Genomic DNA, 26,133 nt, shown 5'->3' on the forward strand with positions numbered 1-26,133 from the left:
ATTCAGCTTTGAGTCATTTGATACAATTTCGGGATAAATTGTATCACAAATGAATAGTTTGTTATTATGCATAACAATTGAAAAGATGTACACAAAAGGCCAATTTATCGTTTCATTGACTATTTTTAATACAATATGTTTCTTCCTTTGACAATGGTGTCAATTTTATTACTGCAAAACTTGCATATGTATGTATGTATGTATGTATGTATGTATGTATGTGTGTATGTATGTATGTATGTATGTATGTATGTATGTATGTATGTATGTATGTATGTATGTATGTATGTATGTATGTATGTATGTATGCATTTATGTATGTATGTATGTATGTATGTATGTATGTATGTATGTATGTATGTATGTATGTATGCATTTATGTATGTATGTATGTATGTATGTATGTATGTATGTATGTATGTATGTATGTATGTATGTATGTATGTATGCATTTATGTATGTATGTATGTATGTATGTATGTATGTATGTGTGTGTGTGTGTGCGTGCGTGCGTGCATGTGCGTGCGTGCGTGCGTGCGTGCGTGTGTGCGTATGTATGTATGTATGTATGTATGTATGTATTTGAATAATTTGTTTTCCAATGTTGACTAACGCCATATGACCATACTATTGATATGCAGAAATCTGAATATTGATTTGCATACATAATTGTATGTTTTCTTATAGTTAATGATATACTGACGTTAATTATTCCGAGGTTATGTCTATAACTTGTATGTTGTATAGCTTGATTGTGTGTTGTTTTTTATTGAATTAGTACAATGATGTGGAAGAAATTAGAAGATTTTAACCATTTTCGTATACATACCTACATACATACCTACATACATACATACATACATACATACATACATACATACCTACCTACCTACCTACCTACCTACCTACCTACCTACCTACCTACCTACATACATACATACATACATACATACATACATACATACATACATCATACATACATACATACATACATACATACATACATACATACATACATACATACATACATACATGCATACATGCATACATGCATGCATGCATGCATGCCAATCTGATTAAAATCCGATGTCGATGTCGGCTAATCGTGCATTGCTATCTTACCATCGTTATTTAGCTTGAATTGACCTTCGTAGTACATGGCGATCAGGCTAAAAACGTAAACATGTACTACGAAGGTCAATTCAAGCTAAATAACGATGGTAAGATAGCAATGCACGATTAGCCGACATCGACATCGGATTTTAATCAGATTGGCATGTATGCATGCATGCAGGCAGGCAGGCATGCATACATGCACGCACTTACTCACCCACTCACCCATCCGCGCGCACAATCATGCACGACGAGAAAAATTAAATAGACGGAACGGATATCAATCTAAATATCACCTCATTCCGTGTTTATGTTTACATTGTATACAATTCGATGCATGCATAATACAAAAATTATTTACATTTCGATGCTAACACCAAAACATTCCAATTGGATGCGTCACAAAGTATGCAAAGCTTCTTAATAACTCCCTCAAAATTATAACTGTATACATTACACCCAATATCTACATGTCTATATCTATACTTGTTATATATTAATGCTGATTTGTTTTTTTTATTCAGAGGTTGAGGGAGCTCTTCATCGTTCTGCATTTGTAACATAGGAAAAAGACACGTGGTACATCGTGTCAACGATAACCCATACATACCATTCAAAAGAGTTGTTAAAATCTGTCTCTTTCAAATGTTTACGAATAACTTTTAATTTCTGTCACTAAACCGTGAGGTATTGTTATAAAAGAGCTTTATTATCGTACATCTAATAGGTCGCAAAGCAAACAAAAATTACGTATGCTGTAATTTAAAAAAAAAAAATTTTCCTATTTACATAAAGTGCATGAATAAAATGTGGAATCTAGACTAAAACATGTCAACAGCAATACAATTTTCAAGATTATTTACATTTCGTCACAATATATTCTTTGTTGTTTTATGTAGTAGTATAGATGAACGTTTATGTTAGGCAATATATTAAAAGTTAGGCATGACTTTGAATTCAGTATTATATATATATATATAAGTGGCAATATGGATGAGGATTGGGTATTTATTTTGGATTTGGATATTTTGTCATGGCTTCCTATCTGAAAAATCAATGTGAGACAACATAGACCAAGTCTGTTTTTGTCACTAATAAAGCTAAAAATAAATGTGTAAAGGTTCTATTGTACGTACAATGACAAACATTTTACACATTTATTAATATTTTGCAATTCATTGAGTTACAAACAAGGACTTGGCATATGTTGTTTCAGGTTGATTTTTCAAGTAGAAAGCCATGATACAATTGTTTTATAAATTAGAAATCCAAAATGAATACCCAATCCTCACTTTAACATCAGCGTGCCTAAAAGGCTATTATCTGTGCAAAACAAAGTAATCTTACGATCGATTAGGTGTCATAACTTGTGTATATCATATCCTTTAACTTATTATTCCTTTGAGTATAAAAGAGATTTATTTAAATAAATAAATATGAATTCATGGGGAAGGAGCTCCATTCTCAAAGTCACAAAACATGAGCTAGAAAGGCAATAGATAGCGTTGTTCAAAACATTGCCGAGAAGAACTTTATAGTAATAAGGCCTTCAAACATGCCTTCTTTCAGTATGAGTATGAAGCCAGAAATCAATATGAGTGTCACCCCGAATCATAGGGTATATGTTCCAGAAGCAAAGAGCAAAAATACCGAATAATATCGGAAAGAGAGCACGGCAGATTTTATCGATTCGTTCCGCTGATTTCATAAGCAGTTGGCATCTTCTTTTATACACATCCCTCCTTGTATTCTGTATAGATTTTGCAGCAGGCTGTTGAGGTTGGTTGAGAATGTACGACTGAGATTTCCCATTACAATTGGAATCGTGATATCCTATTATTTCTTCGGAAAAACTTATCGATCCATATATAGAAGGACAAACGTCCGCCGCCATCTCCTAAAAATAAAAGTACATTTATTGTAAGGATATTTTCTCAAGATAAACTGCTCTTGTCAATAAACACTATTTCAAGCATACATGGAAATGGTTACCAAAACACTCGGCAAGAAACTTTTTGAACATTACTGAGACCCAGCACAAAATAATGACTATGTAGCGACTTTCATTCACAGAAGCAGTACTGTGTATACCCCAAAACAACTTACTCATACATATATACTTGGCCTGTCTGTCTGTCTGTCTGTCTGTCTGTCTGTATGTCTGTCTGTCTGTCTGTATGTATGTCTGTCTGTCTGTCTGTCTGTCTGTCTGTCTGTCTGTCTGTCCGTCCGTCCGTCCGTCCGTCCGTCTGTCTGTCTGTCTGTCTGTCTGTCTGTCTGTCTGTCTGTCTGTCTGTCTGTCTGTCTGTCTGTCTGTCTGAGAGAGATTATGTGTACGTGATCATATCAACTTACAGTTTCGTTCTCGTTCTTAATATTCTGTGTTAATGATAACTCTTTCCTCCCAAATCTAAGACTCGAAATGTAGAAATAGTTTACCATGGAAAATTCTATCAAGGCAGCAAATACAAAGATTACACAGGTTGTAAACCATACGTCCATTGCCTACATAATGACAGAAAGTAATAAAACCATGGTTAACAAAGAAACAAACAATATATTATATATCTACATTAAAATATCTAAAGCCTGATGGACGATAATGTTGCTATGTCACCAGTATGAATAATAGTGTCAGTGATTATGAAATATAATACAAAATATTGCATTATTTATATACACGTCTAAAAACTTAATATCCTCTGTTGAGGAAACTGCATGACCTTAGCAACGAACCATTATGGTTTATACGTTCTACAAAATAAAATATTTAAACAGACAACCGACCAACACGTTCATACATTTACATCGCACAGCAAATAACATATGTCCATATTATCTGTGAATGATATTCGATATAGTGGTATGAGTATCTTATAGCTTAAAACACGTGCTCATCATAATCTATCTGTCTGGCTATGTTCTAATATCTCGAGATATATGTATGTCCCTTTGTCTATCCGTCGTCCATCCTATGGAATAACTTGCATCTTATGTACTTACTGTAGGATATGATAACTGTGGTATTATATGTCTGAGAGATCCACTCTGTGTAACAAGAGTCAAGACAGAGGTTATACCAAGTGATGCCCTAGCAGCTGTAGCATCAACATGTAACCAGAAAGGTATCCACGATATCATGACCAGTAGAATAGACGGTAGGAACAGTGTTAATATAAAGAAACCCAGGGATCGTTCCATCTTAAACTCGGATATAAGAGTTGTAAAATTACCTACGGTGAGGAATGAAAAAGAAGACAGAGAACATACAATATTCAAATTAGAATTGCCATGTGAGCACGAATAACTTGTTGATAACATCTAGATGTATTTAAAACATGCCTATATTATACGTGTATGTTCACAGACAAGTACATAATTTGGTTCATTTGTGTACGATTGGCGAGCAAGATATTTATGCAAATTAAGATGACAATTTTGTATCATTGAGGTCAGTAAATCCCCTCTACAAGTACAATTACTTCAATTATGAAATTAGCTGACATTCAATATTAATGAGTTATGACATCGTTTGACCTATAGTTTCACGTCACATTGAACTTACCGAGTGGTAAATCATCAAATCGCACCCATGCATCACTACCTTCCAGGGCGTACTGTGGTAGGGTTATTTCATCATTCCAAATAACCGAGGAATGGTTTCTCCAATGTAGAACCACGTTGTTTGAGTTGTATGCATCTGTGAGGAATTTTTTAAAACAAAATTTAAAATGGTGGTATATAACAGAAATATACTAAACTATTACAACCATTAACCAAAGAAAGCAAGGAATATGAATGTTTCAGATTTTCATTTAAAGGCAGCACTACCTACAACTGACTGGGTTTTTATAAAGAACTGTTTTGTTAAGACTTACTCGTAATAGTGTACACCTTGCGCAGTAAGTTGAATCACCTGTGGGTAAAGTTATATGTGTAGTAATACACATATCACGATTGAATTTATCCAGTCAAATTGCTTTTTGGGTCTTCGTCCAAAACATCAGTGCCCCAGTGAATCGCGATTTCAACTTTAATATTAGTATACTACGTATAGATAAAATAGACCTCTAATTCACATATGTAATTTCTAATTATTGTAGTGGCAAGTTTAAATCTTGAGCGAAAGTTTGGCTTTCAATGTGTCACCATGTTAAACTGTACTTGTGTAACTTGAATATAATTTGTACAGAAACATGTTCAAATCGTGATTGCCGTTGAAAGGCGCTGAGTTTTGGGCGCGGACCCCAAAATCAGTTTGATATGATTTATCGTGTATACAGCCACGACAATGCGTTTATCCACAGGTGATGATATACTTTTCACCGTGTACAATATTACAAGTAAGTTATTTTATTCAGCAAAACATTTTCAAAACACATACAAGTTGCATCCAGTGCAGCTTTAAATGTATATTCACCTAATATCTTAATAACTAACTTCCCACTAATTGTACTACATGGGAAATGCAGCAGCAGCCATTGGTCACCAAGTAAGGGATAAATACGTTTAGTGGTGTGTATATATATATTAGTGGTATATACGATTTATTAATAATGGTATGTCATACTGTAATCATTCAACGTGACCGTAATCCATTGGTTGTTTGAAGAAAGGTTTTTTTAAAAGTTTTTTTAAAAACTTTTATTGTAGTCAATATTTTTACATCATCTTAGTGTTTGGCCTTCGGATTTTTTTCATTAACTGTTTCATCTAGAAATCAAATTATATATACTTACAGCTTCTTACAGTTAGATGGCACCATTGTATATCGAGTGGAAAGATTTTGAAGTCCATATTGCAGCTTAATGTCAAGGTTAACCTACCAGAGTCAAATAGAATAAATAGGGTTTTTAAAAAAATAACGTTGCAAATATTATGTAAATAACGCATGCATGCATACATACATACATACATACATACATACATACATACATACATACATACATACATACATACATACATACATACATATACGATTTGGTCACCATCGAAAATATAATATTAAATCTTTAAATTATGAGATACATGTATACATGCATTTCATGAAATGACAGTTTCTATCTGAACAGTTTGTAACATTAAAAACAAAACAGAAACAGCAAATGATATGTGATGAAAATAGTATTCTGAATATTAAGAGAGGATTTTAAATGGAATGAAGTGTGTGTACCTTGTGGAGTAGGTTATATTCCCGTTGGGTTGTAAGAGAAGTGCGATATTTTCTGACAAAATTGAATGTCGTTCACCTTCCTTTTCGTTAACAAAGTATATATCAGGCAACCAGAATTTCTTTATAGATTCTATGGTCTGAAAAATCAGTGCACTTGCATTGTGTCGTAATCTTTCATCCACCCAGCTGACGTAGAAATCGATGTTTACTGTGTAATCCTGTATTATGTAAATAATATAAACATGGTGCCATGTGGCAATAATATGTGAGAAAGTGACGTCATGGTGGAAATGGATATAATGCTATATATGGGCATGGACACTATACAATTGTAAAGGTTAATACGGTGCAGTTCAGAAAGTGAATATTTTGCCATTGTTGAAATAGACACAATGCCAACGGAAATTGGCATAATGGCATGATGCCATGGTGGGAATGTACACGATGTTAATGGAATGGACATGATGCCATGGAAAAAATAGACACTATGCCATAATGGAAGTGGGCATGATTCCGTGGTGGGAATAGACACGATGCCAATGTAATGGACAAAATGTCATGGTGGGAATGGATATGATGCAATGGTAGAAATGGGCATGGTGGCATGGCTGTAAATTGAACATGATTTCATTGTCGAAATGGAAACGATGCCATTGCGGGAATGGACACCATGCCAAGCCATGCCATGCCATGCCATGGTGGGAATGGATATTATGCCATGGTGGGAATAGACATTTTAGAATGGATATCATGCATGGTGGGAATGGCCATGTGGGAATGGATACCATGGCATGGTGGGAATGGCCATGTGGGAATGGATAACATGGCATGATTATAATCGACACCATGCCATGGTGGGAATGGCCATGTGGGAATGGATACCATGGCATGATTGGAATGGACACCATGCATGGTGGGAATGGCCATGTGGGAATGGATACCATGGCATGATTGGAATGGACACCATGCCATGGTGGGAATGGCCATGTGGGAATGGATACCATGGCATGATTGGAATGGTCACCATGCCATGGTGGGAATGAACACGATGCCAGGAACACGATGCTAGTGCTAGACAGTACTGTGGAAATGGACCGGACATGATCCCATGATAGCCAACTATGTTTATAACACATTGGTAGTTGAATGAATAATGCAATCATATATGTATCAAATATCGTAACATCTTTTGAAGGTTTTGAAATATAATCATTACACGACTTACCATGGACATTGGATTCATATCCCCTAAGTTCTGCAGAAACAGGAAACATTCCACGTCAACTGGATTTCCTGTAAAATATCCAGTGAGTCAGATCATAACTCCTCGAGTAGCACCAAAAACTAACTTGTTTGATTTGTCTTCGCTTGAAACAAACTACGTTACAATACAATATAAATTGCAAGAATGCAAATAGTTCTGTAAAGTCTTATCCATAAAGTCGATAAGTGATTTAGATATAACATTATGCATTCGTGGTATAAAATGATTATCATATTACTTAGTACTCACCATGGAGATTCGGCCGAAAGGTACTCAGTTCTTCGTTAGTTAATAATAAATCCATTATTCGCATACGTTCTTGTTCAAGTTCATGTACATTGGATGTAGCAGAGACATAGATTTGACCACAACAGAATATTAACAAACTGTGAACAGAAAGGTAGGAAATGACACAACTTGATATCGGTCCTTCACTTCTCACAGCTTTACCTGATTTCCATCTTTTCTATTTGCGTGAGACATACATACAACTTTTATATATGTTGGGTCTCTTTTTATATTGTGCTCGTGTATGTATGTAAAAGAAAAAATAATATTTTTTGAGACAATTAGATATTGACAATGATCAAATAAAATGCTGTCTAACACAATACAGTGCAATACAATGCAATGCGATACAATGCAATGCTATGCAATACGATACACTGAGATATAATACGATACAACTTGATATGCTACAATACAATGCGACAACACGACACAACACAACACAACACAACAAACAACACAACACAATACAGCACAGCACAACACAACACAACACAACACAACACAACACAACACAACCATTTACATCTTGACGAATAAACTTCAACGCAAATAGATTTAATGAAACATAAGCAACTGAATATATATAATTTTATTATATTAATAGCAAACACCAAATCATCATTGCGTTTACTTATATGCACTAAACATGTTATACATATAGTTAAAGTTACTTAAAAATCATCAAATAGGTTCTTATTCGCAATTCGCATCTAATTATAACTCTCATCATGCCAAATTTCATTTCTAGATTCCCTGTGCCAAAAGGAAACACATGACTGAGAGGGATATGCATTTCAAAACGTGTTCCTTCGACAGTTGCTGACCAAATTGTGGGAGTATTACATCAGTATGTTCATCTCATCAAGGAGAAGATCTTGTTCGGTGCAAAGTATGGTGTACAGTATACAGTGACATCAGTATATTCAAATGTTGTTACATATGGTAACTTAATCTTACTGTACATGCCGCTAAAAGGTCATATGTTTATGATCTTTGTTATCAGTCATGCTCCATATTTCATAACAACATCACGTTATGATGATAAATCTGTTATGGGTAATCATATTTCATTTATAAAGTGTGATATTATTTTAGCATAATGTGTTGTTTTTTAAATTGTTAGAGTGTAGCACATTGTGATACTAATCGAGTTCATGGCAAAAGATCATCGTATCAGATCCATTTTAACCCGCCTATTGATTTTATTGTGATGATAGAATACATAGAGAGAGTGAGTGAGTGAGTGAGTGAGAGAGAGAGACATAGAGAGACAAACACAGATATACGTATAGAGTCAGACAGTGGGGCATCTTTCATTCTTACAAAGAAAAGTAAGTGTATAAATAGCATCATGAAAAAAAGTATTTTATAGACATAACATTGTCCTTTTTCTAAAACCGACTTTGCTAAACAACGCTATCAGTCATAGTAGACGACAGTTTAATAGGAAAATATAAACAAATAATTCATACGAAGAATAAAGTTTATAACAAATAACATTGACATTAGGTCTGTTATGATTGCGTTCAGTATATGAAATTAACGTTGGTCCAAGACCAACAGATAGATTTCCGTAAGAACCAACATGATTGTGATCTCTGTGAATCCTTCTTTATTATTTATAATGTATTTGTATATAATACACTGTTAATAACAGAAGAGATGATATAGATGAATTGATAAATTATTGTGAATATTAAACTATTCATTGTGTCCTCTTATTTATTACAGCAAAAAAGACAACATGCTGTATCTCGCTTAAATTTGATCTTTAATGGGGGTGGGGGGTAGCTGTAGATACAGATCATAAGTATAAGGACCAGTAGTTTCCAATATAAAGTGTCGCAAACTGTCGTTCCTTATGACCAACAGTCATTGTACTTTAATTTCACACACTAAATAATTTCAATAACTGTGCAGTTGGTGTCAGTGTTTACGAATAAAATTTGATTAATAAGTGAAATATGAAATTGACGCATAAAAAGGAATAAACTGAAGGAACGTTGTGGTGTTAAGTGGGTTGGTTCAAAACAGAGTTGATTATTAAATGAAATTGTTTACATACCAAACTGAGTAACATGTCATAATAATTATATTTATGTAGGATGTTCTGATTAACAAATATATAAATTAGAAAAACAGAGCGTATGTTATTCATTTCTTGTTTTGTATGCAAGGCAGTGGATCACTATGAATACATCACACTGGGAAATCGGATGTAATATAAAACAGCGACATGTGTGCATTGTTTGTCGTGGATCTAGCACACGTAATGCAAAAAGTATTATGAACGTGTGGTGATTTTTAAGGGTAAAAAGAATTGGTGTACTTACCTTAAGGCGGACAACATCACAGGATTTCTGTCCCTCATCTAAATGTCAGAGAATCGACCTTGATAAAATATATTGGTTCCGTTCCTCTTTTCTTTCTTTTTTCACATCTAAAACGTGGATATTTTATGGTTATACGTGATATCCACCGAGTGTGCCTTCTGAGATTTTTTCTCTGTCAGAATTGAATCACTGCTACGTCCTGTTTGACATACTGATGGATTTACATAGTTCACGCTGTGTGCATTCGCTAACGAACATATGTTGCCTTGCACAACACGTAGCATTGCTATCAACTCAGGTGCCACTGAATGAATATAAATGTAGAACTCTATACGGATGATAACTTTGGCCTTTAACAAATCTGTTACACCTCCATGCTTTTGACACAGTGCTAATACCCCAGAGTGTGGTGAGACGTGATTAGATAATTCAAATTATGAGGCATTATGGATTTTGTTATGATGTTATCATAATTTTGACCTAATTTCTGCTTTAGTCGCTGTATTAACATAAATAGGACTATGTGACCGTACACAGATTAAAACACATGATAACAAAAGCTTAGTATATATCCCGAAACACTTACACACAACTGGAAGCTTACAAAGCAAAGTTTTTTTCAGTGGATCATTTTGTTGACGTTTCATCTTAATGATAACAGATTTATTACGAGTCGTCTCGACACATAAGTAGAGTCGCAGCATGCTAGTCGTCACAATATACTACTACAGTGATCTTCGTATTTCTATTTATGTATTTTAATGAATGTTTTACTGGAATTACAAAATGCTACACTAAATTAGAACCCCATTTTGACAGGCATGCCGTATATCTTTACTGAAATATCTGATCATTTTTTTATTATTTACTTATCAAATGGGATAAATTTTACATCACAATCTTCATGCTTGGTTATCGCTTTCAAAACTTACACTTTACAAGTGAAAATACAGCAAAATAATAATTGTTATTCAAGGTATTTGAAATTATTATCAGCAAAATATCAATATCAATATAATATACAATACAATACAGTACACTGCAATAAATACATACATACATACATACATACATACATACATACATACATACATACATACATACATACAATACAATACAATACAATACAATACAATGCAATACAATACAATACAATACAATACAAACTAATGCAAGGCAAATCAATCTAACACAGACAAACCATTCCATTCCAATACAATTCAATACAATGCAATGCATTATAAACAATACAATACAATACAATACAATACAATACAATACAATACAATACAATACAAACCAATGCAATATAAACCAATGCAACACAATCAAATCCATCCAATACAATTCGATACGATGCATTACAATACAATGCAATACCAACCAATGCAACATAATCAAATCCATTATAATGTAATACAATACAATACAATACAAATCCATACCAATACAATTGTACACAATGCAATACAATACAAACCAATGCAATACAGACCAATGCAACGCGTGTACAATCAAATCCAATCTAATACAATACAATCTAATACAATATAATCTAATACAATACAATACAATACAATGCAACTTTATTGATGATCTTTTAGAATAGTAACATTTTCAATAATCATGCTCAACATGTCAAGCAGTAAAAATTCAAAAATATTTTTATTGACGACTTAGCATTCAGAACTCAAATAAACTTTTATTCTGTTTTAAAAGATATGATGACTTTTAGTACAGCATGACCTGATTTCTCACCAGTTGCTATTACTATCAAATTTTGCATGAAAATGATTGTTGGAACTACAATAGCCAGTTGGTAAATCTTAACTTTTGAGTTATCCATCGCCGTTGATGGCGCTCTGGCAAGCATAAACAGTTTCCTGACAAGACAAAACAAAACAAAACAAAACAAAACAAAACAAAACAAAACAAAATAAAACAAAAACAACGTAACACTGAAAAACTTCACAATCAACATGATAAGTTATTTTTGTGAACAACACAGTATTTAAAGGGTGAAAAATTGATGTTCTTAAATATCTTTCTAATACGTGTTCAGCACCCGTCTTATTACGATTATCATAAACCATAGACAGTAACAGGTGAAATCAATAGTTCAATGCAGGATAAAAAAATAAATTCTTATACTTAGACCTCAGACCCCCCCCCCCTAAATTGAAATTGAAAATTGTTTCACAAACCGTTATCCACACAACCAATTTCAAATCAGTATGTAGTAGACAGTATACAGTGCTGTGAATATAAAGCCAATATGTAGTAGTATGTAGTGCTATGAATACAAAGCCAGTATGTAGTAATATGTAGTGTTATGAATATAAAGCCAGTATGTAGTGAGTAAATAGTAGTTCTTTTCTCAATTTGAAATTTTTTAACGAAATATTTGTATTTAGGGTACAAAACATCCCTTAAAAGTAAAATCGATTTTGTAGGAAGAGAACTAAAATGGCTAAAATAAATACACTCACCCAAAGTAAAAGAATTTAGTTTTTTATCCTACATTGAATTATTGATTACACCCTAATGTAGCCAATAAAGAAATAAATATTTATTAATGAAATAACCACATAAAAAAGCTTGAAGGTGACCAAAACGATTTTTTATCAAGAACACCCATGAACTATACTAATATATTCATGGGTGGGTTAGTGTTCACATTTTAAAAATAAAAATAAAAAATGATAATGGCACTGCATTTCAAAATGGGTCACAAAGAAGTATGCCAAGTACGTACCACTATCATGTAAGCAAAGGTGTTGTTTAATTTGAAATTGCAACAGATATATATGTGGGTGGGGGACCAGTCACACTCAACTGCTGCAAAGAGTGTCAGTAAAAATTGACTTTGACATTTGTCAGAGATATGGCTGGCCACGACGGACAGACAGACAGACAGACAGACAGACAGACAGACAGACAGACAGACAGACAGACAGACAGACGGACGGACGGACGGACGGACGGACGGACGGACGGACAGACAGACAGACAGACAGACAGACAGACAGACAGACAGACAGACAGACAGACAGACAGACAGTCGCACGTGTACAAACACGGACGGAATTCAGTCTAAAGCGCTTTTTCGGACTTCGTCTATTTTAAGTTACTACATGTAGTTATATTTATCAAAGAGATATTGTGATGGTAGATTTATCGAAGCATGATACATATGTAATGTATTCGAACATCTCGTGGTACCAGTAATGTAAACACACTATAAAAAGCATGTGAATATCAAATTACAATGATAATGTTTATAAGAACACAATTCACAATCTAGACACGTTTGACGTGCTGTTAAATTTAGCAATCATAATAAAATTGTTCAATTATAAAATATTACACTGACAATATCATCTACGTATGGAAAATAACTTACAATCTCAAATTATTAGAGATAGTTGTAAGGAATTCCATTGTAAAAGGAAACCATAATGATGGTTCTTAAAGTTTGTTACGTCACTACTACTCTTCAATATTAACATCACGTGTTGCAACTAATCTTAGCAGCTGTATATCAGTTGTTCGCTTCGCACAGCCAGTATAACAAGTCATTTATTGGCGATTTATTTGAGCCTATCAAATGTATCATATACTTTATACTTCAGATATAATGTATCGCCTACGCATTTATACCAAGCATACGTGTACTCTACATAAAACATCATAAAACTATGGATAGCGAGGTTTGGTACCTGAGATGTTGGCGTTTTCTGAGCTAATTGGTTCCAAATAAAAATGTCCTAACTGGTGTTTTTTCATACCATATATTAATTATGACTTCCTACGAATTGAGAGTTCTAGCATTTGCTAAACACGAATCGACATAATTTTGTCAGATGGAATATATATCAAATATGAACAAAATGTAACACCTGCTTACAAACTGTTACACAGATTACAACAAATATACATATTAACCTGCAAATTTACAAGTTTCCATTGCAAATGTACATTTTGAGCCAAAGAACAAAAAAAATTGAATAAAAAAAACTTGAATAAAAAAAATTATTAACAAAACAAAACAAAAAAAACATGAAATTTTTTTTTCAATTATTCCTTGTAGTTTATGCAGTTTTTTAAAAATAAATATCCAAAACATTATGAAATATGTTATAATAACTCGACAAACTAGCTTTTTAAATGGAAAGATTTACAAAAAAGGATAAATAAAATTATTAAATTTATCATATATTAAATAAAAAGTGCAACGAAAATTTGAAACGTGTTTTATTTGAGGATAACTGTAAAATTAAAAATAATTCCTATCTTCTCGCATGCTAGAATACACCATCCAAAATAACCCTGCCATTAGGATAAAAATGCTGGGAAAGAGGCCTCGGCAAACTTGATCAATTTGAGTAGCAACCTTTAAAAATACTCTACTTCTTTTCCTGTACATTTGTTCTTTATTTTTCTGCCTATCTTTAATTGTTTTGGTACGTTGTTGTTGTTGTTGTTGTTGTTGTTGTTGTTGTTGTTGTATGCCGTGTGTAGAACCATTGGTGTTCTTCCTCTCAGTCATAGAGATCGCCGTTCCATTTTCTACTCTTTCCATCATTTCTGGATACTCGAGCTCCTGAAAGTCCAACTGGAGATAGTATTTTCATAAAAATTGTAATACCTGAATTGATATAAATTTGTTCTTAATATTGTGGTGAGAGATATTGAAATTCCGTTTGTTTGTTTTTGTTTTAAATTGACAGTTATTTGTCTCTTTAGAACTTTAAATCACTAATACCAAATTAACAAAATTGAAATTGATCAAACACGTCTATTTTGTCTCTATTGCACCTTTCAATATTTATCAACCGTGATACTAAATAGTGTTGGTTGGAACATCCTAACCTTGTCATTAGATATTGCTTGAGTGCTAAACTTTATGTAACTACTAAAAAAATAAATAAAACATTTGTCATCAAACTTACATTTTGATTGTCATACGCACACATGTCCTCATTATCGATGTCATCACTGTCTCTTATTCCACAAGCGAGTTCTTTTCTACTAGCCCGGACACTCAAAATATAGAAATAATTGACCATTGAAAATTCTAATAGTGCCGCAAACACAAAGATGATACAGGTCGTGAACCAGATATCAGCTGCCTGTGAAAACAATAAGAAGTCTCTCTGTAAAATCGAGTATCGAAAAAAGATCATGTGTATTCTATGTATGATTATTAACTTGTGTTCAACGGGGAAAATTAGGAGTACTAGTGTTTAAATGGAAAGTGAAGGTTCATAATTTGTACATATACCTCAATTGAAGGATTCTACTTACTAGCCTAAAAGTCAAAAGTGGTGTTTTTTGCAGGGGTACTGAATAGATACGAGATTTGGTCGTATGTGACAATGAAGGGATATGAAGCCTGATGTTTCATCGGACCAGAACATTTATGCAACAACTCTAGATCAAGGTTGGCCTACCCTACCCTAACGTAAAAAAATGCGTAATCTCAACTTACAGTAGGGTATGAAAGCGACGGGATCATGTATCGCAGTGAACCAGCCTGTGTGACTAGGGTTAAGACGGAGGTGATACCGAGAGATGCCCTTGCAGCCGTCGCATCCACGTGTAACCAGAAGGGTATCCATGATATGATGACTAACAGAAATGAGGGCAGTAATAGATTTACGATAAAGAATCCAAGAGAACGTTCCAAAGTGAACTCGGCTGTCAGTGTTGAAAAATTACCTTATATGAAAGAAAAAAGAAACAAAATCAAAATGTCTACTAAGGTTGTAAGCTATGGGGTGAGATCACCGCCAAATTAGATTTCCTGTATGTATTTTATCATATTTAGCAATGTTACCATTATTTTATCATTATTTTATCATTCATTGACGGTTTTATCCTTATTTTGAATTTACATAATCAATATTTTATCATTATTTGATGATGTTTATCATTATGTTATCATTATTTGACGGTTTTATTATTTTATCATTATTTTATCATAATTAATTGAGCACTGCAAATATATGCAGAAAAATGACACCTGCATATTTTTATTTTTTTTAAAGTCACTGCTAACGTTGCTAAGTAGTGTTGATTATAAATGTTATGTCTTACCGAGGGGCATTTCATCTGTTTGTTTCCAGGTTACAATATCCTTGAGTTTATATTGTGGGAGAGTTATTTCGTCATTTTCAACAATTGGTTTAGTTGGCCGCCAATGTAGTATCACATGTTCATTACTATACGCATCTGTGAGGGGAAAAAAACAAAAGAAAACCGGAGTAATTACATTTTGACTGTGTTAATCAATTTTTGTTACACTTGATTAAACGAAGTACTGTATGTGAAACATCCACCCTTATTATACTAGAATGAATTGGTCTTTAGACCTGCACTAGCTGCAACTGGGGCATTTTTTTTCATCAATAGAGCGAATGCTATTTGAAACTTTCGCCATGTAAAACTGTACTAGTTGTAACTGGAGTATCATCTATCGATCAGATAACCACAATATATCCACTGAAAATTATTGTACATGTTAATTAGTGGTTGATATTATCCATAAGGTTAAGTCGTTATCGCCGTTGAGGGCGCTGAATTTTGGTTGCAGGTCCAAAAATCAATTTGATTTTTATTTATCGTGTTTACAGCTATAAAAAAAATTATACGTTTACCCATATGTGATGCAATACTGTTTACGGTGTACGACATTACGAGTAAGTTAATATACATTGTACCTAAAAAATATTTATTTAAAAACCACACTCCAGTGGCAGCTAGTGAAGCTTTAAGGACCGTAATTTGACTACAATCCAGTCATTTATCTTTTACACTTGGACTTGACTGGTCTTCACTATCGTGAAATATCAAACTGGTGAATGAAGGGTAGAAAGTCCAGTGTGATCAACTTCGAAGAATGTGTATATAAAAAGGTGTTCACTTCAAGAAAATTACCTATATAGTCGGTGCTAATAGTTTTATGTCATCAGAGTGGAAAGTATTCCAGTTCTTTTGGGTATCGATGTAAAACCGCAGACTTCTTTGCAGTAACAGTAAAACATGTGTTGCCAGAATATTGCATTGCCCCAGTAGAATGCACTTTGGGTCCAGGGAGGTTACCCATAAAACCCCACATCATACGTAAACGTCTACACTGGCGTAGCCTACGGTAATACATATTTTCTGTCACAGTAATGATTTTTCCTCATTTTTGCCTCTGGACCTTTCGTCAGGTGTGTAGTTTTTTGTGTGTGTGACGCAAGACTTTTGCCTTATTAGTAAATAAAAACAAATTCTTAAATTTTCATTTTTTAATGTTTCCATGTAGCAAATAAGTTGTAAGCAGTATATGTTGAAGAAACTATGCAACGTTTGGGTGGCAAAGAGAGTCGAGTATTAATACTAGTAAAGATATTATACCAATTTCAAATAACTTACAGCTTCTAATTTGCATACGACACTTCTGCATATCCAGCGGAAACAGTAACAGGTCCATATGACAGCCTAACGTCAAGGTCAGTCTAAAGAATACAGGGGACATGGAACATATTAATTCTTGAATTATTATTTGTTGTAATCTTACCAATCTCTAATCAAATGAAGAAAAAATAAATGTTTAAAATTAACGATAAGAGTAGTTTACGTAACCGCACGTTTATGTGGCTCCTGATAACACTAAGCAGACGATAAAAATTGTTAATATTGGTATTGATCTGAACAAATATCTAGCCTAATTACGAAGAATATTTGATCAGGTTCAGTACCTTGTCGAGTAAGTAATTAACCCGTGTTTATCCAGCAAAAGAGCTATATTCTCCGACAAAACTGTATGTAGGTCACCTTGCTTCTCATTAACAAAATATAGATCTGGCAGCCAAAATTTCTTGATTGACTCGATAGTCTGAAATATTAAGGCGCTATCGTTATGTATGTGGCCTAATCTATGGTCCATCCATCGAATGTACAACTCGGCATCCACTATATAGTCCTGCAAAATTGAATAGAGAATAGTGTGACGTCATTGGCAGACACCATTGACCTCTTGCTTAATGAAACTAGTTCTATATTAGGACGCAAATTATATTCAAAATGTCGTCTCAGAATATCTGCTTGTAATGAATGTAAACCCTCCATCATTGCAAGAAACGGATGGTGAATGAATTGTTGTGTATTTCCGTGTGAAGAACATTACATTAGCTAATATTGTTTTAAACTTTGAAAATTAACTCTGTATGTATGTATGTATGTATGTATGTATGTATGTATGTATGTATGTATGTATGTATGTATGTATGTATGTATGTATGTATGTAAGTATGTATGTATGTATGTGTGTATGTATGTGTGTATGTATGTATGTATGTATGTATGTATGTATGTATGTATGTATGTATGTATGTATGTATGTATGTGTGCATGTATGTATGTATGTATGTATGTATGTGTGTATGTGTGTATGTGTGTATGTGTGTATGTGTGTATGCGTGTATGCATGTATGCATGTATGCATGTATGCATGTATGTATGTATGTATGTATGTATGTATGTATGTATGTATGTATGTATGTATGTATGTATGTATGTGTGTATGCGTGTATGCATGTATGCATGTATGTATGTATGTATGTATGTATGTATGTATGTATGTATACTATATATTTAAGTAATTACCATAGATATTGGATTCATGTCTCCGAAACTTTGAAGTAACATGAAACATTCCACTTCAACAGGTTCGCCTTGATTGACAAGGAAAAAATATTTGTATCAATCTATAGTTGTTACAAAAACTCATGAGATCACTGAAAAAAAATTGTTGTTATTTCAACTGATTTACTGCAAAGTGTTTAATAAGATGATAGTCTGTCTTGAAACAACGCATATGATATAATTATAAAACGTTAACACTCACTCAGAGTAGCGATCAATTCGTGTTGACACTACTGCAGTATATAAGTGTATGGTGTTTGTAATGCTCAGGAAACGCACGAACAAATATCTGTCCAATAATATATCCCCCAATGGTTGTTTTCAATTACAGACAGTAAAATTAGATTTCAACAGGAGTCAATGAACCGGTACACTGTGTCACCTTGACCGGTGTTTTAAATATATTCGTATTGATAATCTGAATACAAATGTAATGGTTACAGCTTTATACGGCCCACCCAGTCTCAAGACAATTATCTACTAAATGTATAGATAATGTATTGAATTTATTACTTAATACCAAAGGCTATAGAAATGACAACAATTGTTTTATAGTATGCTTAGGAACTTATTTTTCAAAGGTTAAATACAAATGTATAATTTTGGAGCAAAATATGAAGAAAAAAACATATATAGTAGTAAATTATTTGCAAATCGAAATTTCAACATGTGTCAAGGCCCCCAAATGATGTAAAGGTTTACCAATGCCAGTTAAATATGATTTAAATGCTTATATAATAGGGATTATGATACTCCAAAAATAACACAGACTCAAAAAATCATTTCATTTACATTGAGCTAGAAATTGTCAGTCCGTCTTCTTTTCAAACGGCAAGATTAAAATTCTGGCCATCACGGAAAACGGAGGACAATAGACAATATTATTACTGTACGTTCATTCACCGGAAAAAACGTAGATAATGGTGTAGAACTCTTTTTATTGTTAATTCTGATGATCAAAGTATTAATTCCGTCGACTTTCCAACACCTGTCACCTGGATGCAATCTTCCTTGTGAAGATTGAGCGTTATTTATATCTAAGTCCATGTGATGAGTTTGCAGTAGACGTAAGTGTTTAGAAATATATAGGCACGTTCATTACATCAATTCATTGTGTATTTATGCACCATTTTAAACTCACAAACCAGCTTTTATATATTGTCTCGCTGCCGAAGATGATTAAAAAATTGGAAACAATACCAATTTGAATGGTTATCAAGGTTCACCTTTTGATATTATGAAATAAGGTTAGAGTGATTTACCGTGGATATCGGGTCGGAAGGTACTAATTTCTTCATTTCGTAGCACGTCATTCAGTATTCTGTTGTGTTCATGTTCTAAACGGTTACCATGGATATGTTCTTCAGATGAGGAGTTGTTCTCTCTACAAAGTACATGACGTACTAAATGACACAACAGCCTGTAAATTAAAAACACATATATAATACATACATACATACATACATACATACATACATACATACATACATACATACATACATACATGCATACATACATGCATACATACATACATGCACGCACGCACGCAAAATACATACATACGTGCGTGCGTACGTACGTACGTACACACATACATACATACATACATACATACATACATACATACATACATACATACATACATACATACATACATGCACGCACGCACGCAAAATACATACATACGTGCGTGCGTACGTACGTACGTACATACATGCATGCATGCATGCATGCATGCATGCATACATACATACATACATACATACATACATACATACATACATACATACATACATACATACATACATACATACATACATACATACATACATACATACATACGAAAATGGTTAAAATGTTCTAATTTCTTCCACATCATTGTACTATTAATTCAATTAAAACCAACAACACACAATCAAATTATACAAAATACAAGTTATAGACATAACGTCGGAATGATTAACGTCAGTAACATTAACATTAATATCATTAACTATAAGAAAACATACAATTATGTATGCAAATCAATATTCAGATTTCTGCATATCAATAGGATGGTCATATGGCGTTAGTCAACATTGGAAAACAAATTATTCAAATGTGTCTATATTCTGATAGTTTTCATAATGCATGCATATCATAGAAGTTACATGCGATGCAAAAAAAAAACAATTCCATATGCAATGTCGTAATGGCTAAGTGCCAATTACTCAGTTTTCAATATTACATCCATATAACCATCATTCAGCCCAGTAAACATGAAGTAAGTGCCAGGTATACCTTCCAGACACTACAAATTAGAATGATAATTAACATAAGAGTCCATATGGCATGATGTTTGTTCGGCAAACTACGTTGTGGTGTTTGTGTCTGGCAAACACGCTACACAACCACTCAATCATACATCATGTATCAAATTACATAAATTGCATTTGTATTTTGAAGTGAGGTGGTACAATGCTTGCAGACCTTACAAATAAATGCTTTGCACATAAGTGCTCTTTCATAAAAAAAAATGTATACAGGTATCACAGGTAATGACTATTTGGATAGTCGGCGGGTTAGAAATTATTAAGACCAACAAGGACTTTTCCCAAACATCAAAGTGAGTCAGCATGGCTTTTTTTAAACCCAATGCCTATTTGCTCGGCTAGAAGCTGGTACCTAGACCCTGCAAGGTCACGTTGTGCGTGTTCGATTTACAGTAAGATGGTCGTTTCCCACTGCATCAGAGATACAACATGGAACTTAGAACATAACGAATTGTCAACGCTCTACTTGGTGGCCATGAATAAAATGTTGTTGTTTTTTTTCGTAGCCCTGTACATTCATTTGTTTTCCCTACTATGAACATGCTCTATCTATAAAACATACTTTTTTTTGATCGTGTGGCATATTGAAAAGAATTGTTACTAATATTATTATTAATATAATATACCACTTAGTATTAGTATAATACTAATATTTTACTGGCATATTGAAAAGAATTGTTACTAGATAGTAGATGGACTAAAATATGCAACTGATGATATATTGGAAGGGTACACGGCTATGTACATTTCACGGGTGTCCAGTGCATTGAAACGAAACTGAGCTGAATCATAAGCAGGAAAACGACACCGAGTCAAATTTTCATAATTTCATTAGCATATACGACATAGACGAAATCAACAATTGTCTGTGTGTCGCACGTGTACAAGCATATATTAGTTTTTAAGCCATGCATTCTCAATAGAAATATTTTCACAATGTCTAAACCACTGCTTAAAACACCAAAACAAAACATTAATCAGTACATGAATAGTTTGTCACGCATTTTCCAATAAATTGAACTATATTTACTGGTTATGCTTGATACCAAAGGTAATGTTTACTGCAATGATATTCGTAACAAATTTCATATCTAATGTGATTAATTAGAGTATAACGCATAATATTAGACCAGCAATAAATCCATCAATCATCATTTGACAAGATTGATAATGTTGTTCATTTGAAAAGCAGGATACATCATCCCGATACGATTTTAAATCATGTTCTTGTTTTATCAGTTTGTCAACCCGTCCCTACCATCGCCCCCCCCCTCTCTCTCTCTCTCTCTCTCTCTCTCTCTCTCTCTCTCTCTCTCTCTCTCTCTCTCTCTCTCTCTCTCTCTCTCTCTCTCTCTCTCTCTCTCTCTCTCTCTCTCTCCCCCCGACCCCGTATCTCTGTATGTGTGTCTCTGGGCCTCTTATTGTCGCTCTATCCCTCTCTTTCCCTCTGTCTCTCTGTTTGACTGTCTACCTGTCCCTCTCTCTGTCGCCCCATGTCTCTCCATGTCATTCTCTCCTTCTTCTATTCCTGTCCGAATCTCTCTCCTTCTCTGTGTCTGTCTGTCTGTCTGTCTGTCTGTCTGTCTGTCTGTCTGTCTATATGTTTGTCTGTCTGTCTGTCTGTCTGTCTGTCTGTCTGTCTGTCTGTCTGTCTGTCTGTCTGTCTGTCTGTCTGTCTGTCTGTCTGTCTCTTTCTCTCGCCAAAAGACCTTCAACAATGTCCTTCTTTGATAAATTTTTACGGGTGGTATTAACAAGCAATTCACATTTGTTAATAATGCTCTACAGTGATCCGATCCAAAGGGATGTGCCAAGGATTGATGCCAAGAATAGGTACAAAAATTTAAATTTTGACAAATAACTTTCGCTACTCTAAACGCACTTTAAATTGCTCACTCTTACAATGAGACTTCTATTGCATTCTTACGTCACGTTTGCCAATTTTAAAATTTCGTCCTTGGAAAAGGGTGGGGTCTGTTCACATATATTACGCTTCTACTTGTGTATTTATGATGTGTCTCGCGCTCATTGTGCACTTTTTATCATATTTTGAAATTCAGACATATTATTAATACTCTATACATTTGCCTTTTTCAATATATCGAGGTATTAATTCTGGCAAAAAATAGAATTCAAAATTAATTTGGAAGAATGACACAGGTGTGATTAACGTCGCCTCTTTACGTGTAATGATAGCAATACTATATCAATACACTGACATTGTCACAGTACTTTTGAAAATTGGGTTTCGGTCGTATACGTGTGACTGACCTTTGGAAACATCAAAACTGAAACTGGTCATACGTGTATGTTGCTTTCGTTTGAAAAAGCGACAAGTGGTATTACGTATCCTGGCATCGAAAATTCGATATGTTGTAACACGATTTGTACTAAAATATGTCGAAGATTGGCTTACACATTTATTGAGTATTTGCGGTCTGCTCTGTATTCCGTCGGTTTCTGTTTGTTTGGTTTGTTGAAAAATTGTGAATGATGAGGTCGAAACAGACAACGTGTTGGCAGCACTGAAGAGCTCTACATGTATACGTTATCATGTAAAATATGCCTGAAAATACTGAATATCGTCACCGCCGAAAGGGTGGCTGTATAACTGATACGGACGTTCGTCCTTGCTGTTGAAAATAATTGCTTTTATAGTATGTTTGTTATTGTCTCTCCAAAGTGTTAGTAGAAGCTTAATAATTGGTCATGGACTGATATTTACTTCTTTGTTTTTTCCTAGAACATTCAAAATATGGTATAGGCTTATTATGCAACCAGTCCTGCGGTTTACGTTGTTAATTAACACTTGTTGATCAAAGACTGTGAAATGATAAACAGAAATCTAGAATATTCCGTGTGTGAATATTTTAAACGATATTTTTTGTTAACATGTAGCGTTAGAGCGATAGGAATTGTGTGTTTCATCAATATCATTGACATTATCTTTTGAGAGTATCCTTGAATACTTGTTGCACATCATGCAGTATGTATGTCTCACCCTTTCTCCTCAATCATGTCTTTAAACAATGAAACGACATATATTCAACTCACCATAGAGATACGCTAACCAAAAATGTTGCTTTCGACGTCTTGATCCCCATTTCAGTGCGTTCCTGTGCCTGGCTTTCACCACTCTTTGCTTTAAAACGTTACAAATTTCACACCTGCTATGGTAAACGCGTCAAACCTAATGAACTAGTATATGTAGTACCACGACTATATTAACAACTCAATGTCACAAGCACTTCCCGTTATCAGACAACTGGTGGCGTATCAGATTTCAGTATATTAGCATATGTCGCATCGTTACATTTTACCCAACCGTTTATAATATGCAAATATATTTTGATCGATCTCGACAGGCCATCTGACCACAAAATATTAAAACTTATCACTTTACATATCTCGTCTTAATCATACTAATGAATGTACAGGCTGTTGTCTTCCATATTGTAAATGTTCAAGGTTCGTTTATTAGTAGCGAGGCAACTATCCTGTGATGGTAAATACATTAGTGAAAGGTAACAACAAAACTGGATTACATTAACATCTTTAGGCCTAACAAAAAAAATTGTGTGTTTCGATTATGCTCAATTTTATAATAGGTGGTGTAGCTAGATTATATATATATATAGCTAGATTATATATATATATATATATATATATATATATATATATATATATATATATATATATATATATATATATATATATATATATATATATATATATATATATATATATATATATATATATATATATAACTCGGTGAGTATCAATCTGCTAAGACAGTGCTCTATACCGCAGTGGCAGAGCGCAATAGTTTTGGTAGTACTGGAACTCTTTCTTGGTTGTAACTGGAGTTGGTTGTAACTGGAGTTACAACCAAGAAAGAGTTCCAGTACTACCAATATATATATATATATATATATATATATATATATATATATATATATATATATATATATATATATATATATATATATATATATATATATATATATATATATATATATATTTCCATATGGTCTGTGCTATTGGTTTCTTCTCATCAGATGTACAGCCATTTCAGATTGGAAGTACCATTTTATATTGTCTTTTTAAGTTGATATCAGTTTCCGCATCCACTATTTCTTGCGAGACTTCACACACATATTTTTGGTTTTTTTCTCGAATACGTAAAAAAGGTTTGGGATTGGCGTGAAAAACTAGGTGGGAGTCAGGTAACTGGACCCCCCCAAAAAACAACAACAAACAAACAAACAAACAAACAAACAAACAAACAAACAACATTTATTAGGCCTTATTTATAAAATAGTGATATCTAATTTTCAAAAACTAAACCTAATTTTTGTCTGTATCTTCCAGTAACGTAGCTTCTGTGTTGTCATTTGCTTGATATACTTTTTATAGGCCAAAGCATAATTGTACGTAGCAGTAATTCATAAGTTAACACATGGAATTAGATTTTAATTATTTAGTTGCTTCTCCATATTAAATCTAACATCTAATTTTGTTCAATCGATTGTAATTTCTCTTTAGCCATTAATGATTCCCGGTGTATTGTTACATTAAAAACAGTGGCAAAATAAATGAAACGACTAAACGAAATTTACATACATCAATAATTCATTAATTTTGCATCACATTGTGTATTCTACACAAAAGTCAAAGTTACAAACAGGATTATTCTGCCTGTAGGTGAAAATGTCGTTTACTGATCATGATACCTCCCTTTACATTTTAAAATAATACAAACTATACCCTAGGAACGCCTTTTCAATGAAGACTCGTTAGCAAAATTAAGTGCTTTTTAAAAAAAAGTGTATGGGTCAACTTTTGCCTAAGGAATATTTCGTTCGTAAACAGCTTCCTGTGAAAACGTGTTTTTTTTAATAAGTACATATTTCAGATCGTGTTTGTTTTATACCTTTAATATGTAATATAATT

General features: G+C 33.5%; 2 protein-coding genes across 2 annotated transcripts; both read right to left on the reverse strand.

Moving 5' to 3' along the window:
• Nucleotides 1–2,662: 2,662 nt before the first annotated feature.
• Nucleotides 2,663–10,212, reverse strand: LOC144439368 (glycine receptor subunit alphaZ1-like). Its single transcript, XM_078128652.1, has 9 exons — nucleotides 10,175–10,212; nucleotides 7,800–7,936; nucleotides 7,512–7,579; nucleotides 6,287–6,504; nucleotides 5,853–5,935; nucleotides 4,679–4,813; nucleotides 4,117–4,346; nucleotides 3,469–3,618; nucleotides 2,663–3,010 (listed from the first exon to the last, which is right to left on the reverse strand). Exons 1-9 carry the CDS (start codon nucleotides 10,210–10,212, stop codon nucleotides 2,663–2,665), a joined length of 1,407 nt encoding a protein of 468 aa, XP_077984778.1.
• Nucleotides 10,213–11,876: 1,664 nt separating this feature from the next.
• LOC144439369 (glycine receptor subunit alpha-4-like) lies at nucleotides 11,877–24,331 on the reverse strand. Its single transcript, XM_078128653.1, has 10 exons — nucleotides 24,235–24,331; nucleotides 20,131–20,288; nucleotides 18,830–18,897; nucleotides 17,923–18,146; nucleotides 17,597–17,679; nucleotides 16,274–16,408; nucleotides 15,666–15,895; nucleotides 15,127–15,306; nucleotides 14,599–14,789; nucleotides 11,877–12,057 (listed from the first exon to the last, which is right to left on the reverse strand). The coding sequence occupies exons 1-10, from the start codon at nucleotides 24,282–24,284 to the stop codon at nucleotides 11,877–11,879; spliced, it is 1,500 nt and encodes a 499-aa protein (XP_077984779.1). The 5' UTR covers nucleotides 24,285–24,331.
• Between the last annotated feature and the right edge of the window lie 1,802 nt (nucleotides 24,332–26,133).

The sequence above is a fragment of the Glandiceps talaboti genome, chromosome 8 (genome assembly GCF_964340395.1).
Source record: "Glandiceps talaboti chromosome 8, keGlaTala1.1, whole genome shotgun sequence".
Taxonomy (NCBI): domain Eukaryota; kingdom Metazoa; phylum Hemichordata; class Enteropneusta; family Spengelidae; genus Glandiceps; species Glandiceps talaboti.

Excerpts from the sequence above, each read along its gene's own strand:
- LOC144439369 (XM_078128653.1), bottom strand. The coding sequence starts at position 24,284 with ATGGGGATCAAGACGTCGAAAGCAACATTTTTGGTTAGCGTATCTCTA. Across the intron at positions 15,307-15,665 it reads CGTCGCTTTCATACCCTACT|GCAGCTGATATCTGGTTCAC; the intron begins GTAAGTTGAGAT and ends TTGTTTTCACAG. Across the intron at positions 12,058-14,598 it reads CAGAAAAATAAAGAACAAAT|GAAACTGTTTATGCTTGCCA; the intron begins GTACAGGAAAAG and ends TTGTCTTGTCAG.
- LOC144439368 (XM_078128652.1), bottom strand. The coding sequence starts at position 10,212 with ATGAGGGACAGAAATCCTGTGATGTTGTCCGCCTTAAG. Across the intron at positions 7,937-10,174 it reads GTGATGTTGTCCGCCTTAAG|TTTGTTAATATTCTGTTGTG; the intron begins GTAAGTACACCA and ends TTCTGTTCACAG. Across the intron at positions 4,347-4,678 it reads ATTTGATGATTTACCACTCG|GTAATTTTACAACTCTTATA; the intron begins GTAAGTTCAATG and ends TCCTCACCGTAG.